Raw genomic sequence first — 18,134 nt, 5'->3', positions numbered from 1 at the left:
TCATTCTTAGGTGCATATTCTTAGCTATTCCATGTAATTTGGATGCAGATTGGCCTGGGCTAACTCAGATTAGAAAGATACTTAAAGCTGGGAATACACTCTAAAATCTGCTTACCAAACAAACGTATCTTTGCCTCGTTTGGCCACCAATGACCTGGACCAATCAAGCTCCTGGCCTTGAACCAATGATCAAACCACAATGGGGCAACAAGATCCTCACCAGTTGGGATGTTTTAACCTCCATCATAGATATCTGGATCATTTTTGGTCAGATATCAGGCAAGCAGGCCAGTGGCAGGACCCCATACACTGACAGCTTTTATTGGCCTCTGCATGGTGGTCTAATAGTGTTGGATCTCATGTAACTAGATCAGTATATGCATTAGCTGTGCTCCAGCTGTACAAGTGCCACAGCCTATTATATGGTGGACATGTTAGACCAATTAAGTCTGATCATAGTTGTATTCGTCCAACTGACTCAGACTGGACTTCCCAGGAGTGCCTGGTGCCTTTATATTTGCTGTCTTATGATGGTTATTTCACATACTGAACGATAGTATCAGTTATATAGTAAAGCCTACTCTTTTCTTGCCTCTGGTTGCACTGTAGCTGAGATGGCACCGGTTTTATTCTTATTGAAGCCCGTGTGCTTCAGTCACCCAAGTGCAAAAAGTGCTCACATAAAAGTGCCACACAATGCATAAGGGTGCATGACTCTAAAGAGTCCAAAACTTCCAGGTTCACCTGGCCAAAAGGCGCAAAAATGCCACACAATGCATTAGGGTGCATGACTCTAAAGAGTCCAAAACTTCCAGGTTCACCTGGCCAAAAGGCGCAAAAATGATCCCAAAATCTTCAGGAACCCCCTCGCCGAAGCTCAGGGGAACCCCTTCATCCCTGACACCCCCCCCCCCCCAGCCAAAAGGCCCGCAGGAGGCAAGGGTCCCTTCGTCGCAAGGCTAGAGGGATCCCTTTGTCCATTCCCCTCCAAGTCAAAGCGTAGAAGGGGACAGGGTAAACAATGGACCTCCGAAGAGGTCCCAAAGTGGAACCCGGAGGCTATTGCACCGAAATCCATAAAAGTGCTAAAAAGGTGGGCATAAGTGCTTAAAAGAATAAATAGATGCCATAAAATTCATAGTAAAATTGATAAAAAGGTGGCTTAAAAAACCCCAGCCTGGGACCCTATGTAAGTATGGAAATGGATCTGGAAAGTTATCCCTGGCACAGTTTGGCACCTTAAGGGTTATTTCACATTGATCATCACTTCCTGTGTAATGTGACATTCAGTAGCTCAGCCTTCCTTCTCCTATCTCCCTTTCTCTGGTATTTTCCACATAGCCCCCGCAGTGATCCAGCCAGGGGAAGCCCGAGTGGTTGTCTCCAGCGGAGGAGGATAGCATTTGCCGAGGGGAGGGAGAAGTGGGAAGAATTGCAGCCCCTCCGCCTCCAGTCGGACTGCAAGCCTAAAAAAATCAATAAGACTTTAATAAACTGTGTGTCTCCCTGCTGCTGCTGCTGCTGCCCAAGTACTGGCAAAAGAAACACAAACTGCTGTGTAAAGCAAGTTGCATGGGATCATTTCCTTGTACTCCCCTGCATATCTATTGGTGTGGGATAACTGTAGGTGTTGTTAAACTACTACTAACTAACTTCCTGCACCCCATTGATAGACAAAGGCTGTTGGATGGTTCTGGGAGTTATAGTTGAACAATATCTGTGAGGCCTGAAAGACCCTATACACAAGCCCCTAGTGGGGGGAAAAGCCCACAATTTGGGAACCGCTGTTTTTAAACACTACAGTTATGAATTATTTGAAGCCATACAAAGAAATTGATAGAATCCTTGGGTATGAAATGAGCTGGGGATGAATGATTATTGGCCAGTCAGCAAGGCAAGCGCAATCTGTTGCATTTTACTTGCATGTCTGTGGGCTCTGCCAAAAAGTTAAAGCCCACATTATTTTGAAGATACCACATGATGTAAAACCCTATAAACTATAACAAACAGATAAATAAAGCTACTTGGCAGTCTTTAGACTGACCTGATGTTTCTCTCAACATCCATTGCATCTTCCCTAACCCAAAGGACACTTGGGAACAACATTAAAATGCTGTATATGTCATTTCTTATTCAATTATGCCTTGTTAGAATTTGCCTCTGACTTTAAACTTCTATTTTATTTCATGATAACAATATATGTATTAGACCTTCCTCAGTGAATTTTCTATTTTTTTTTTTACTTCAAGCCATGTTCAAGAACTGTTCTCTACAGTAATGCAGAATAATAAAGTCAAGTGCCCTATATGCATTTTTTTTTGGTATCTTCTTTCTCATACCAGACCAAAGAATAGTCTGGGGCAGGTAGCCTCCCTTTCCCCTGTGCCAATGCACCTTATGACTGATATCTTATTTCTCATACCAGACCAAAGTATAGACTGGGGCAGGTAGCCTCCCTTTCCCCTGTGCCAATGCACCTTATGACTGATATCTTATTTCTCATACCAGACCAAAGTATAAACTGGGGCAGGTAGCCTCCCTTTCCCCTGTACCCCATGCACCTTATGACTGATATCTTATTTCTCATACCAGACCAAAGTATAGACTGGGGCAAGTAGCCTCCCTTTCCCCTGTGCCAATGCACCTTATGACTGATATCTTATTTCTCATACCAGACCAAAGTATAGACTGGGGCAGGTAGCCTCCCTTTCCCCTGTGCCCCATGCACCTTAGACCAAGCACCTCCTCTCACGTGTCGCCCTATGCAGTTATCTTTCCTGACGTGGGATGACAGACAAAATGCAGTTTGGTCAGTAGGTATTGGCTGGTCTGCGGATGAATATCTATATAACTAGGGGGATTAGAATTCATGCAGAAATACTGTGCATAGTTTTTGAGGTTGAGAAGCTGCTCCAAGGGGAGGGCAGGCTTGCTGAGCTGAAGATGTCTTGCCACGGCATCTCCCAGAATCCTTCTCAATGAGGTCTCCACGTTACACATAATGCATGTTTCAGGCTGAGCAGTTGTCACAGAAACGGAGCTTTAAATAATCCAATCACTATAACAAATGGGGGCTTTCACAAACCCTGTTCTGCAGCTTGCCGGTTTCTGAAGTTCTTCTACCAACCCATATGTGCTCATTCTGTTGGACTCTAAGCCTGATCCACTAACAGATTTTTAGGGTGAGTATCTCCCCAAAATGGCCAGAGTTCTGCAGAGTTGGCGGGAGCTTTCAGGAAGACATGGACAGTATAGATAGAGGTGCCGGTGAAACTAAGATCATGGGAAAATGTCAGACTTTGCCATAATAGTAAATAAAAATTCACCCATGTCTGATATTTTCTTTGGGCAGTTTCCTGCATTTCCATTTCCATTTTGCCTCTCTGGGGATTTAGATAGTACTTGCTTTGCTTAAATGTCCTTAAATGCTCCAGGACTATCATTCCTTTTCTCTAGGTGACTCTCTTGCTTTGACTTTCTTTCCCTTTTTACTCCCAACTCCTAGTGGTTTTCTTTGGCTCCCCATACATTCATATGACTAGGGAGGAGGCAGATCCAAAATGGGATTCAAATGCCCTTGCATTACAAGTACACAGAGGCCCAAACAGCCCCCCACCAGCCCAATAAATAGTGAGTGTCTATGGCATCTTACAGCAGCCCCTCTGGCATTTGCCAGAATCTACAGATTGCCAGTCCGGGCCTGGGAGGAGAGAACATATGGGTGCCTTTTGAATGGAGCTGTAAATTGTCATATAAAGGAACAGCTCTGCCTTCTGTAATATTCCCATAAACTGCATTATTTGCTGAGAGTTACAACTGTTATCTGTATTTTATCTGCATTAGAATGATAGCCCCTCCCCCAGCAATGTGTTTATATAAGAGCATTCTTTATTTATTTTATATTATTTTATTATTCTTTTGATATATTGTTCTTTTAGTAAGCATTGAGAGTTTAAAAAAATGTTTCTCGTTTTAGGGACTAAAATATGTCCTGATTATGGTGGATCCAGATGCACCATCCCGATGGGACCCCAAATATCGATACTGGAGGCACTGGGTCCTTACTGATATACCGGTGAGTAAATATGCAGGACATGGCGTTTAGCAGAACAAGTTACAAGCCAGAACGCTGAGAGATGAATTGTGGTTTGGAGGAGGTTATAGATTATTAGAACATAAATGCTGGGGATTGGTAGGGTAAGCCAGGTCCAGGGAGGGAGTCAAAATAGGCCCTGGCATTTCAAGTACCCAGAGGCCAAACAGCCCACCAGCCCAATAAATAGTGAGTGACTATGGCATCTTACAGCAGCCCCTCTGGCATTTGCCAAAATCCCCAGATTGCCAGTCTGGGCCTGGTGTCAGCACTGGAGATATTGATGACTATAACTGAAAGAGAGGATATAGGAAAGGGTCATTCACAATGCAGCTTTAAATTAATGGCACAAAAAAAATGCAACATTTGCGTCCAATTTTTGACCATGCGTGTGGCTACATTTGTAAACTACATGAGTAGCCAACCACAGAGCTAAAATAAAAAGCTGCCTGAACCATAACTGTGCTTCTGTTTTCTTATAATGAGCTGATACTAATTACAATAACTTGTAATTAAAGGGGTAGTTCAGGTTCAGAATTGCTATATAATTGGTAGGATTTATTACCTTAGCAACCAAGCAGTAGTTTGGAAGTCATGATGGAAAGTGAATAGAAGAGGACAGGAAAAATCAGTGCTAAACTACACTGGAGATTTTGTAGGATAGTGTCAAATAAAGTCTTGTAGGTCAGATAAAATCTGATCATCACATCATGTGTAGAGGATACCCCTGTGTGTAGAGGATACCCCTGTGTATAGAGGATACCCCTGTGTGTAGAGGATACCACTGTGTGTAGAGGATACCCCTGTGTGTAGAGGATACCCCTGTTTGTAGAGGATACCCCTGTTTGTAGAGGATACCCCTGTGTGTAGAGGATACCCCTGTGTGTAGAGGATACCCCTGTGTGTAGAGGATACCCCTGTTTGTAGAGGATACCCCTGTGTGTAGAGGATACCCCTGTTTGAAGTGGATACCCCTGTGTGAAGGGGATACCCCTGTGTGTAGAGGATACCCCTGTGTGTAGAGGATACCCCTGTGTGTAGAGGATACCCCTGTGTGTAGAGGATACCCCCGTGTGTAGAGGATACCCCCGTGTGTATAGGATACCCCCGTGTGTAGAGGATACCCCCGTGTGTAGAGGATACCCCTGTGTGTAGAGGATACCCCTGTGTGTAGAGGATACCCCTGTGTGTATAGGATACCCCTGTGTGTAGAGGATACCCCTGTGTGTATAGGATACCCCTGTGTGTATAGGATACCCCTGTGTGTAGAGGATACCCCTGTGTGTAGAGGATACCCTTGTGTGTATAGGATACCCCTGTGTGTATAGGATACCCCTGTGTGTAGAGGATACCCCTGTGTGTAGAGGATACCCCTGTGTGTAGAGGATACCCCTGTGTGTAGAGGATACCCCTGTGTGTAGAGGATACCCCTGTGTATAGAGGATACCCCTGTGTGTAGAGGATACCCCTGTGTGTAGAGGATAGCCCTGTGTGTAGAGGATACCCCTGTGTGTAGAGGATACCCCTGCAGATGTCTTGTACACCTGGCACAACTTTTTGCTTTTCTTTGCTGGCCCAACACACATATATATAGGGCAATGGAATACAGGTGATTTCAGTCATCTTACCCACCAAATTTTGCCTTACTAAAAGCATGGATGCATGGATGCAATTTTGAGTAAGAATTGCTGTTCAGTGATCTCAGGGGTTGGCTTTATTGTGTGTTTTTGACTTTGTATTTTAGGCAAAGTCACCCAGGTGGGCAATCCAGCCAAAATGATGCCATTGGCCATATAAATAAGCTAGGATTAAATGTAGTGCACATATCCTCAAGACTTATGGATTTATTAGATGAGTTAGACAACTAAGAGTTAGGTTGCTGCACAATGGAAGATATTATGTATATTTTGGTGGGGGGGGTTGAATTTAGGATCAGTGGGGTGGGGGCGGATATATTTTTTTTTTAGACTGTTGTCTCTGAAAGTTATGTTGCTCTGTCCCACATGGTCAGAACTTAAAGTGGAGGAAGAAAGCGAACTGCCTTCTTTTGACTCATCCCAAAATCCAAACCCACTGCAGTTACCAAGGGAACTACTGCATTTAGAGATGTCGAGAGGGGGAGAGCCTAGAAAGAGAGGTGGGGGGGAGAGATAAGCAGAGAGAAATACTGAGAAAAGACAGCAGAAGAGAAACTGAGGGAGAATGGGAGGAGATCAAGAGGGGGAAAACTGTCAGATGAGACAAAAATATGTGGAAGAAAACGGGATAGTGAGGGATAATGCGGATATGAGCCAGAGCCACCCTTGTTATGTGCATATGAATGTGGTACCAGGCCTTCCTTCATTTTACCTTTCTTTATCCTCACCTTTTTCTCACTTAATTCCTTGCCTCCATTTCCAGTCATTTCCACCACCCAGTGCTCTCTTTGCAGCCTCTTACTCTCTAATCTGCCACTTTTCCCTCATTCACTTCTATCAGTATTGCATATGCCTTTCTCTAATCGTCATCCCTGGCTTTCCTTCTCTCTCCCCCTCCACCTCTCCCACGCCTGGTCTTCTCCCTGATTCTCTGTGCCGTTCCGTGTCTGAGTGGGAGATTCCTTTTCACACGTGGCCCAGGAGTGGGAGAATGCAAGAGTTTCCCTGTAACAGCTCACTGTTATAAATACACCTTGCCCCGCAGAGCTGACAGCCGAAAGTTATCAGGAGATGCGGGAAGTTGTTGCTCAGCACAGTCTGGAGGGCAACAGGTTGCCTGTCCCTTACTAATATGTATCCTAATTAGCAGAGAATACATACCAATTACTTGCCCCACAGCATATTAGTTATGCCCTCTGATCCTCAGGATTTACCATCAAATAATACCATCAAATTAACTTCTAACTAACTGCACCCTAGAATTAAGGGGTTTGTGCAGTGACAGCTGCAAAAGGGTTGTCATGGTACAGCAGCTTGGAGCTTACTGGTTCTTCACTTTACTGGACTGGGACACATAAGTCCTCTATTACTCTATCACAATATATTTAGAGAGTACTCTGGGTAACCAAAAGCCTCATTTATGATTGCAATTGTAAGTGCAAAGTAGTCAAACAGGGGGATAAGTAAGCAGGCATTATGCCCTTCAGATAAGGTACTTGCGCCTATACACGCTTCTAGCACTTACATTCTGCATTGAGCGCCAAAGCAGCTGGCCGACCTGCTCTGATGAATGGTGTATGTACTGATTGTAGGTGGAAGAGCGGCACTTTCTCCTACCTATCAGTGTGCCAGAACCCAGTTGCTCTTGTGCTACATCATCACACTACGGCGCACGTTACAATGTCAGGATGTGCCCCTGATGGCGCCGGTGTATGTTCTCATGATGTTGTGTGTTTTTTTGCCACCCATTTCTCATTTTTGCTGTCCTTTTAGGTTAAAATTCTCACTTTTTGCAAAGTTCCCTGCTTTACTTTGCTTCTCCAGTTTTGCCTCCTTATGTAATAAAAGGCACTAAGTTTGCACAGGTACAGTAACCCATAGCAACCAATAAGATGTTTGCTTTCAAACAGGTGACCAGTAAATGCTTTCTGCTGATTGGTAGCTATGGGTTACTGTACCTGGGCAAACTTAGTGCCTTTTGTTACATCACCCCCTTTGACTACTGTCTGTTAATAGCTCTCCTGATCTGCACCTTGCCAGTCCCTTCCTCTGGAGTAAATAGGTTCCCTGTAAGTACCGCTGCAGAAGGTTCCGGGGCTTGGTGCTGGCACAGGTTTTCCTGCTCCGTGGAAGAGTGGGCTAGCAGGATCTGTCACATCAGAGTTCCATAAGAGGAGCCTGGATGTGGTGGTCGCTCCAGGGTTACAGTAGCAGGTTGAGTCAACAGGGCAGTCTACTAGTGATGTGCGGGTTGACCCACAACCAGTAGAACCCACAGGTTAACCCTCTGGTCAGGCAGGTTAGGGTTAAAATTTGGGCAACTATTATGCATTCCAGTTGGATGTGGGTTAGACTGGGGCAGAACACACTTCCTCTGATCCCGAAGTTTCCCTGTCTTGAAATCTAAGTCATGCACAGACGTAGTGTAGAGATCAGAAAGACATGGGTACTGGTTGGGTGTGGGACCTACAATGGCAACATTTTTTGGGTTCAGGTTGGGTGCAAATTAAGGTTTTACAGGATAAGATTGGGTTCAGGTTGAGTTTTTCCCCTAGCCGCACATCATTACACCCTACGCATTATAATGTGCTCTAAAATACAGGTAACTTTTTCAAGAGTACTCTTACTGCAGCTCAATGAAGCCTGATCATTATTATTAGAACATATTACAGGTATAGGACCCCTTATCCAGAATGCTCAGGACCAAGGGTATTCCAGATAAGGGATCTTTCCGTAATTTGGATCTCCATAACTTAAGTCTGCTGAGAAATTATTTAAACATTAATTTAACCCAATAGGACTATTTTGCTTCCAATAAGGATTAATAATACCTTAGCTGGGATCAGGTACAAGGCACTGTTTTATTATTACAGAGAAAAAGGAAATACATTTTAAAATTCTTAATTATTTGATTAAAATGGAGACTATGGGAGACAGGCTTTCTGTAATTCGGAGTTCTGGATAACGGATCCCATACCTGTATTATAATGAAGCTTTTCTAAGCTTCTATGAGGGGCTATTTAGAGCTACATAGGCGGCCACTGCAGAGTTTGGTCCTGCTTGTTGTCATTCTCCCTTTTCAGCAAATGCTGCAATGTACTATGCTTATTCTAATTTACTACATGAAATACCTTTAAGGCTCTTTAATGCACCCTGCTTTTTATATATTCCCCAGTGATACTGATACTGCTGAGAGAGAGATAATTCTAGAAAGCCCTATTCTAAACTCTGCTGCATTTCATTTATACGATGTTCATGTTCAGCCGAGCTCTCACAGTTGCACAACCTGCCCTGTACTGATTTTACTTTATTAAACCTGCCCTACCTCCTGCTTTTCTAAATGAAAATACACCATACCCAGCACACACATAGCAAAATCTGTTGCACAACCGCAGTGAAGCTTAGTACAGTTACGGAATGTATTGTAGGATGTATTGACAGCTAGTGATCTGTATATATTTCCCTATTCTGAGCATATATACATGCAGAAGAACTAATACAGGCACACATACTGGCACACAGAAACATGTGTACATTTCATATATATTTCATAACTCTACCCACCTATGGTACCATTGCCAGGAATTCCCTGCCCATAGGGTGCACCAGACTATTATCTTTTACTTTTACCTTTATTTCCCTAATATTTGATTTTTGCCCACCTTTCTTCCTTACCTTTGCCTATCCTGCCCAAGCAGGCTTGGATTTACCAACCATACCAGGTATCAGATCCATAAGAAAGGGTCAGATACAGAGTGAATCAATCACAGTATAAAAGGTGGACAGAAATCACTGCAGCCATTATATACAGACACATTTGGTTTATTTACCTCAACGGCTGAATTATTTAGTTGGGGATATCAGAATATGAAGGGGCACTCCTTTTGGAGATTTTGAATTTTCAAAACAATCATTTGGTCCCCCCCAAATACACTCAGAAAGCTGCAGAAACATTACAGTGATCTCCCAGTAATCTGTAGTGCAGATTCTCTTTGTATAATTGTGTGTGGTGACTGACAAGTACATTAGACTGTATGTTGCCCCCATGATTGATTAGCGGCAGAGATCTATAATATATATGTACACAGGCAGCATCATGTTAAAGTCGAATAGACAACTCCACATCAAGATCAAACTCAGATAATTCCTTCTTAGATTCTAGTTCATGGAAAACAAAAGAGAGGGGGAAAAAAAACTCTGAACGCGTTCTCTGTTTCCAACAGAAGAGAGAGAAATATATTTACTGACTCTAAAGCTGGTCATATACTGTGAGATCCACTGGTTTGGTGAGGTTCTCAAATGAGCGGATGTTTCTCAAATTACAATGACAGAAACACAAGCCGTCGGGGAGAGGACTGTATCAACAACCCAATGCAGTTTTTGATCTGATGGGAAAATCAAACCTGCCCAATGGACATCTGGTTGATTTTCAGCCAGATATATGTTAGATAGGCCCATTGGAGGGCCCTATACATGGGTAAATAAGGAAATCAGTCTGAAGGGCCCAAATCAGCAGATTAAATCTGCCCATGTATGGCCTCCTAAACTGATCAGTCTCTGGATCCAGACTACTAACTTTATACCAGCAACCTACTATGTATCAGTTGTTGAATAGTTTATTGAGTGAGAGAAGACAAAAAGAATTGATTTCTGGTGATACAAACATTGACATTCTTCTGTAGTTTTTAGTTGGCCAAGTCGTGAATACCAGGAATACCCCTACACATTAGGGACAGTTAAGACTTATATGTATTTGCTCATTGCAGTTCAGATTGTGAAGCAGGCCTCAAGGCATGATAATACTCTAAAGTGCAATTGCCATGTATTTGGCATGGTGCAGATGATTAGACACAGGACCAAAGCTAAAATATATAGGCTGACTTTTAGGTTTCCCCATCAATTGGCGGCATGGTTAGGGAGTAAATCAGCTTCTGACCAAACTGTCCGACCTTGTTCATGGATATGTCACCACCTTTATGTGCACTACAATACAATCACAATCCCACTATCCCAAACTGTTAACGAAATAAGGATTCATGCATTGTCTACAAACTCCATCAAAATGGAAATGTATCATTCTCATTAGCAACTGAATTTGTTGAATGCATGCAAGAAATGAAACTAATACAATTAGCTATTTGTCCAACATTCAGGAGCTGTGGTCAACATAAGGTGTTATTGAGTTAGGTGTTATGGAGAAGACCTCAGTAGAAGCCCTAGCTACTTGCAGCATTTATCTTAAATAATATATAATAATAGAACTTGAAAAGAGATTGAATTGTACAAACGTGCTTATTACCCCACTTAGGGCTGCAACCGACCTCACCATCCATCCTGAAGTCAAGTGTATTGACCAGATGAAACACATTACTTGCCCACTCACATTCTCTACATGCTATTGCCACACCTGAGTCCCCACTCCGGATGCACCACCTACACAACAGTAGGGAGTGGACTCGTTATTGCCTAAAGCCAAACTGGCTTGGTAGGAGTACTAGGAGTATATCAGTACAAAATACGTGTCTGCAGCAGCAGCAAGGAGGGCAATCTTGCATGGATTAAACATATACAGTATTTCAATGCCAGGCAATAGGAAGAAGAGAGTATATTTGTAAAGCAAATTCTTCCTTAGCATTCTTCTCAGAGTCACCACTCCGGATGCACCACCTACACAAAAGTAGGTATTGGACTTGTTATTAGAAACAATTCTAATTTTGCTAGATTGTCCAAAATTCTCATTTCTTATGCAAGTGCAAAGTGTGGTATTTACCCAAAATGCAGCAGAATTCCAGAATTTCAACATGGTCCATACTGGTGCATACTGGTTGTGGTGTATGCAACATAGGATATGCCTGCATAAGATAACGTCTCACACACATTACTAAACAAAGTGAAGATTGGTGTCATGGACACCAACACCTTCATAGCTCCCCAATTACCAGGTCATTGAACTTCTGGAAGGTAGAGCACAAAATACATTTCCAACTCACTGTCCATCATCCCTGAAAGAACTGGAGACTTTTCTAGCTGAAGAATGGCCCAATATCTGATTAAATAACAACATTCTAGTGCTTTTATTTGGTGCCAGTGCCAAAATATCTATAAATATATGTTACTCCAGCCATCTTTGCCCTGTCAGAAAATGTAATCAGATTGCACTGAACCAGTGGCCAAGTGGGTGGTATAGTAAGAGGAAAGTAAGCAGTTATGGTCGGATGGATTGGAAGTTCCAGGCTATTGTAGACATGTTGACATGTAGATACATTGACTCAAACATGACATTGCATTGCGGGTGAATATGTGACTGCCTTAAGATTTGGGTTAGGGAAGTTTATTTGAGTGATTATGCCTAATCCTCCCAAAAATAGAACCAACCAATACTGTAGCTGCAAATGATAGTCTGTTAGTTGGAAGCAGAACTGCTACATTTTCCAAAGGCTTCATTTTGAGTTTAAGATAGAGTGACCCCGTGTGTCTGTGACTAGTTGGCAGCAGCAATGTGAGGTAGGCAGGGCTCTCATAGAGGGGATGTTTATGGCCATTTTCATTAAATCATTTTTTTTTATCTCCCTAGGCTTGCAATCTCCTTCTCTTCCTATGTACCTCAGTCTCTCACCATTCATTATCTTAATATTTCTTTTCTTTTCTGAGTCACTCTCTCCCTCTTTTTTTTAAGGGATGGCAGCTTCTTTCTGGAAGAGATTTAACTGGAAATGATATATCAGGTAAGAAGTGGAAATGCCCAGTCCCAAAGAATCCTGATGATATTATTTTTGCAAGATATTTCCAGTGCTTTGCTACCTCTGTTCCTTCCGTATGTTTCATTTAAGGCTCACTGTCATTTTTCTTCACTCAGCCTATCGTCGGCCAAGTCCACCTCCCGGGACCGGCTACCATCGATACCAATTCTACCTCTATGAGCAGCCTCTTTGGGTTATTCTATACTTTCTCCCTGAGGAAATTCGCAGAAGTATGTTATCCAAATGTCCTGCTATTCTGATTAAGTTTCTTATAAAGTAACATGGTTCTGCATGTCCGCTAAATGACGTTGTGAGTACCTGTGGCTTTTATGAAATAGTAATAGGTACAGAACTGTCAAAGGGAGATGGTTACTGTGTAAGAACAGTTATAGGTTAAGTCCTATCAGTGACAGGGCTTCTAAAGCGACAAGTACAATACCTTCAGAGTCAAAGGATTTCTGTTGAACCTTTTTCTATGCAGGACTCACTATCAGAACATCAAGAGACATAGAACTGTCTCAAAGCTGGCATAGGATAGGGATGGGTACAAACTGTCACCAAATGATTCCTTCATCAATGGAACACTGACTTATATGTGTTATAATTGTTAGGGAGCCCACATAGTAGAATACTGGTAGAAATGGATCTGGATAACCACCATCATTATGAATGGACTCCCAGTAGAATAGTGATTGGTAAGAAAAGTCATAGGCGCAAAGCAGCTCTGCATAGTGATTTCTAATTAGTGCACAGGAAGACTCTATAATGTAGCAGTGCTAGATTCTCCCTTTTCAGGGTATAGATAAGTAAAGTTTCCCAAGCAAAGTTGGTAAGATGATGATGAGGATGATGATGATGATGATGATGATGATGTTGATGATGATGAAAGTAGAAAAAAAAAGGGACCACAACACTGGGGTATGGTGCTGAAAGCCGAGCCCCATGCTCGGTGCCCATCTGGTAATGAGCCAGGAGCTTTGCAGCAGATACTTTGATCCCTGGATCATTAAAGATTGAAAATATGAATAATGCTCCCCATGCCTGGGCTTAATTGCTTTACTGCACTGGTAAAGGTCTGGCTTCAGAACATTGGCTAAGCTCAATTTTTTTTATCTGATCTGGTTGGAAAAGAAGAAATTTTTAGGTCGGTGTTAATCAATACCATTGGCTCAGACATTCTGCTGTACCTTATACATCTACAAATATCAAATTCCCTTCAGGCAACCAAAAGGTTTAGACTGCTGAGGGCCAAAGAACCAGGGAAACAGATGTAGTCCATATAAAGATCCAATTGTTAGGCAGGTAGCAATATCCTGGTCAAGGGTGAAATGCATGCTAGCCACACAGGAGCGGTACTGCTGGTACCTCCTAAAATATTTCCTTCAAGTTCCCCCAAACTGCTTTAGCCCACAGTTGAAAAACTCCTGTACAATAAACCTGTGACTGCTGCAGAACCTCCCCAATGCAGCGGCAAGTCAAGGGCTGACAATTTTCAATCTGAATGGCTCAGTACAATAACAGAAAAGTTACAACAGGAGGACGGTTCCATATTGTACTGTTGCCTGTACTGAAAAAGAAGTGCATTCAGGACAATTGTATTAGCCGCTTCTAAAGCGTTTTTAAGGGACAAAACAATTCCCTTTTTAATTGCTACCACCCACCTATCTGCGGCCCCATTAATCTTTTGGGGTCTCTGGCATGATGATAATTGAACTTGCGCAGAACTGCTTGGGTAGCAAATTTTAGAAACCTTCAGGATAGCATTTCGCCCTTCTGACAAAACCATATTGTGTCTGGGTAGATCTGCTGGGGAATTAACTCCTTCTGCCTGCCATTGCCGTCTGTCTGTCCTCCCTTGTCTTTGTGTATTTTAATGAATGGCGATATTATTATTTCTTTCAATGCTCGCCTGATCATTAATTACGATATATCAGTGCCAGGATAAATATATATATTTCTTTATCACTAAAATGATGAGGGTTTTGCAGTATGGCTCTGTCTGCCAGTCAGTATGACACATAGGGGGCCATTTACTAACTTTCAGATTTTTTTTCCCCTATTTTTAGCGCTAAAAGTCGCTGAAGATCATGTAGAAGTCAATGGCAGATGCTCCTTCCCTTCCCTGAAACTTTAGAGGTTTCAAATTTTTTGACATTGGGTTTTTTATGTGTTAAATCTGCCCCATTATCTAAGGGGCAGATTTACTAAAACTCTAACTTTTCTCATTTTTTTATTTTTTTTTTTTCATTTTAAAAAATTCAAATAAACTCATTTCAACAAATGTCTGACATTTATCAAAATATCTTGGTAAAACTCCAAACTTTTTGAAAACTGTCACTCAAAAAACAGTGCCAAAATCCGAAAACGTCTAAAGTTTTGAAACAAAGAAAGATCTTTCATAGAAGGGAAGAGACATCTGCCATTGGCTTCTACATGAACTCGACATGTTTTAGACGGTGATTTGGAATTGTCGCAGTATTGTCACATAGTAAATCTCTGAAAATTCCCTTTTTTTTTTTTTACCCACTTTTAGCGTAGAAAATCTGAATCGGGAAAAAAATCCCAAAATCCAGTAATTATTAAGTGGCTCCCTCCATGCGCAAGCGCTTGCACCTTGTTACTGTAGCGACTAACATTAATACTACTGCTATGCCCAGGCCTGGACTGGGACACAAAATAGGCCCTGGCATTAAGTACCCAGAGGCCCAAACAGCCCCACCAGCCCAATAAATAGTGACTTTCTATGGCATCTTACAGCAGCCCCTCTGGCCAGGGACCACCAGGGGCAAAAGGAGCTTTGCCGAGGGCCCATCAGGACAGGGGGGCCAATTATCAATTAGCCAGGTCCAAGTCCAGGACACTAAAGTGCACACAAAGTGAAGTACATAAGTATATAAGAGACGCATCCATGGCACATCTATCTCTTCTCCTCAATATATTCCCCCAAGCCCGCTTTTTGTTGTTCTCCTTATTGGTTTTGTTCTGTTTGTCCTCTTCTCTGGTCCTACACTGACTGCTCTTTAATAATAATAATAATAATATTAATAACCAGTTTTACTCCAGATTTGCCCTCTCAGTCTCCTCTCCCTATCATTATCTCTTACCCTCCTGTTGGCTTATTGATATTATTACTATTATTATTATAGCCATCACCATCTCAGCTTATTACTGTTTTCTCTTTCCAGTCGTATAACATGTGCATCTCATAATTTCCTTTGCCATTCTCTTTCAGGCACCTGGGATTTAAAAGCCTTTGTTCAGCGCAACAAGCTAGGGGAGCCCGTGGCCACCACCCAGTTCCTGGCTATGAATCCTATTCAGTAGAATGCACCACATCCAAGCTTGCTGCCCTTCCCTTGATGCTGTACACTTATTGTATTTTAGGCATGCCAGTTATGTCAGTCCAATATGATTTTTTGGCAATACTATATAAAGGGATATTAGTAAAGTATGTAATGTAATGAAATGTAAAATACTAGGTTATAGACCTGAGTGTTTATATATTACATGAGTAAAAAACATTTGCTTAAACAATATTCTTCTGCTGCCATGAGTCAACTAATCATACTCTGCGTCCCCACATTCATGTTTATTATTGGGAGATTCAAGGCTGAGTGCCTTGACTCTGAGGGAGCACACAGCTCATTACTAAATGGTGGCTCAAGTGAAAAGATGCAATTTTTACTGATACGTATTCCAGTTTGCTAAGATTCTTTAATAGGCCACTCAGTATGCTATAGTTTTCCTTTAACTATTCCGCGGCCAATAAACGGAAGGCAAACCTTACAGGTAATTGGGTTGAACTGAAGAAGCTGCTCAGATGAGTAGTGAAACGTCTTCAATGATTACCAGTTGCTTTAGATTTATTTACACTAGATAGGCCAGGTGGGTTATGGGCCTGGCCATGTGTCTGTGGGTAATTTCTTTTTCATTGAGGCTTGTTGGCAAGGGCCAAGGGCTGACCTTGGGAGTATTATGGTGTTATAACATTCAGTTTAATGCAGTGGCAAAGTGCTCTACCCCTATGGTAATCCTTTTGGAGTAGGTACCAAGCAGTATATGAACCCAACCTGCTGTGGGTGTACATGCACAAATAGTCCAAGACAACTGCCATCAGAAAGGAAAGAGAGAATGCCTTGCTGATGTCTACTTGTATTGAGCTAATAAAGTCACTACAAAGTTCTACAGTGTGCAGCAGTTTCTTGGACTATAACATTCAGTTTAAAACAACTGATCTGGGATCCTAATGTGCACTACAATAATCTGCAGCTGTGCTTGCCTTCATGCATTTATCTCTGCAGTCTATTCATTCTGATGTCTTGGAGCTGATGTTAAGACAGTATGGGACCTGTTATCCAGAATGCTCAGCACCTGGGGTTGTATAGGTTACCCAGAGATCCCAGACTCTGGCCAACACAAAGGGTTTATTTCATTACTAAAAATGTTTGCTATTATTTTATACTTGGATACAACTAAGATCATTTAAGGTGTTATGGAACCAACCCTATCTAGTGGGTTTACCCCCCCCCCCAAAAAAATACTGTAGGTTGTTTTGTCTGCCTTGTTAAACAACCTGGAGGCTCAGTACAGCCAAATTTTTGCCACAAATGGTTTTTACTGAGGTATAAAGTAGAAGAACTCTCTGGAGCACTCAGCCTATAAAGATCTGAGATCACCGAGACTTACCACCGCAAATACTGACCAGTGTCCAACCAATTAGCCTTCAGGCTAAAAAGGTGGTAAAACTGCTTTTACTTTAATATCCTTGAGTTGTTGGCTTGAGTGTAAGGCTGGCTGGCAGTGCTGATTTGGAGAAGAAACCAGCAGAACAGGTGTGTGTAGGGCTGGGCCAGGTATCAGTTACAGATTTGCAAAGAGAAATGTACCCTGAACAATCAGGCGACAGCACGTGGGCAGTGGGTGTGAGTTGTTCCAGTGGGGTGGTGAGTACTCTCGCTGAAACTTCCATTCAAACTGTATCACACAAAAGGATAGATAGTATCTCCAATACATGTGGAGGTGGGTTAATAGGTATTTAATAAGAGAAAGCAGGGTGACACTTTCCCGCAGAAGCAGTTTGGCAATAATCTACACCAAATATTTCCTTGAAACCTGCATGGCAGCAGTGTGCAAGAGGAATGGAGTCTTGGCTGAGGGCCCAGCTCCCTGCTGTAATGGGACATGTAGTCAGAACCTGCAGTGCAGATAATAGCAAAGGACAGCCAAAGACTGCTTTCCATAGCAATTACACTAACTACAACTTGAAAATAATTAAAAATGTGTAGTTGGTGCATATTGGATAGTTGCTTAGAATTTAATTAGCTCTCATTATGCAAAATGTTATTTACAACCCCTTTAAAGTCATTAATTGCTCTTTATTTTTCACTATACAAAAACGTAGGGACCATCAAAAGGCACCTATCCAAGCAAAATGATAATACAGGCTAATACAGGCTGTAGTTTGGATGAGGGTAACAAGGGCTATGCCAGGCGCAACAGGATGGAGCTGTGGGTGTGAGCAGCTATGTTGGGACACATTCATACACATTACTGGTGCCCTTTAACTGCTAACTGCACCACACATAACACACTGTACAACAATCTATAGCATTACACACAGCTTTCTGTATTATTTCAAATGTAAATTGTTCTGTATGGGCAATG

The 18,134-nt window shown here is 42.2% G+C and overlaps 1 protein-coding gene across 8 annotated transcripts in view; it reads left to right on the top strand.

The window, feature by feature from the left end:
• Positions 1 to 16,006, top strand: part of pebp4 (phosphatidylethanolamine binding protein 4) — a 39,019-nt gene extending 23,013 nt beyond the window's left edge. For all 8 annotated transcript variants that reach the window (XM_002932705.1, XM_004912531.3, XM_004912528.3 and 5 more), the window contains 4 exons: positions 3,977 to 4,075; positions 12,407 to 12,455; positions 12,587 to 12,700; positions 15,703 to 16,006. In XM_002932705.1, coding sequence (XP_002932751.1) covers positions 3,977 to 4,075; positions 12,407 to 12,455; positions 12,587 to 12,700; positions 15,703 to 15,794 — 354 coding nt within the window. In that variant the 3' untranslated portion in view covers positions 15,795 to 16,006. The remainder of the gene's footprint in view (positions 1 to 3,976; positions 4,076 to 12,406; positions 12,456 to 12,586; positions 12,701 to 15,702) is intronic.
• The last annotated feature ends 2,128 nt before the right edge of the window (positions 16,007 to 18,134 follow it).

The sequence above is a fragment of the Xenopus tropicalis genome, chromosome 3 (genome assembly GCF_000004195.4).
Source record: "Xenopus tropicalis strain Nigerian chromosome 3, UCB_Xtro_10.0, whole genome shotgun sequence".
Lineage (NCBI taxonomy): Eukaryota > Metazoa > Chordata > Amphibia > Anura > Pipidae > Xenopus > Xenopus tropicalis.
The sequence above is the reverse complement of the archived record's forward strand: the minus strand, read 5'-3'. Positions and strand labels throughout refer to the sequence as shown.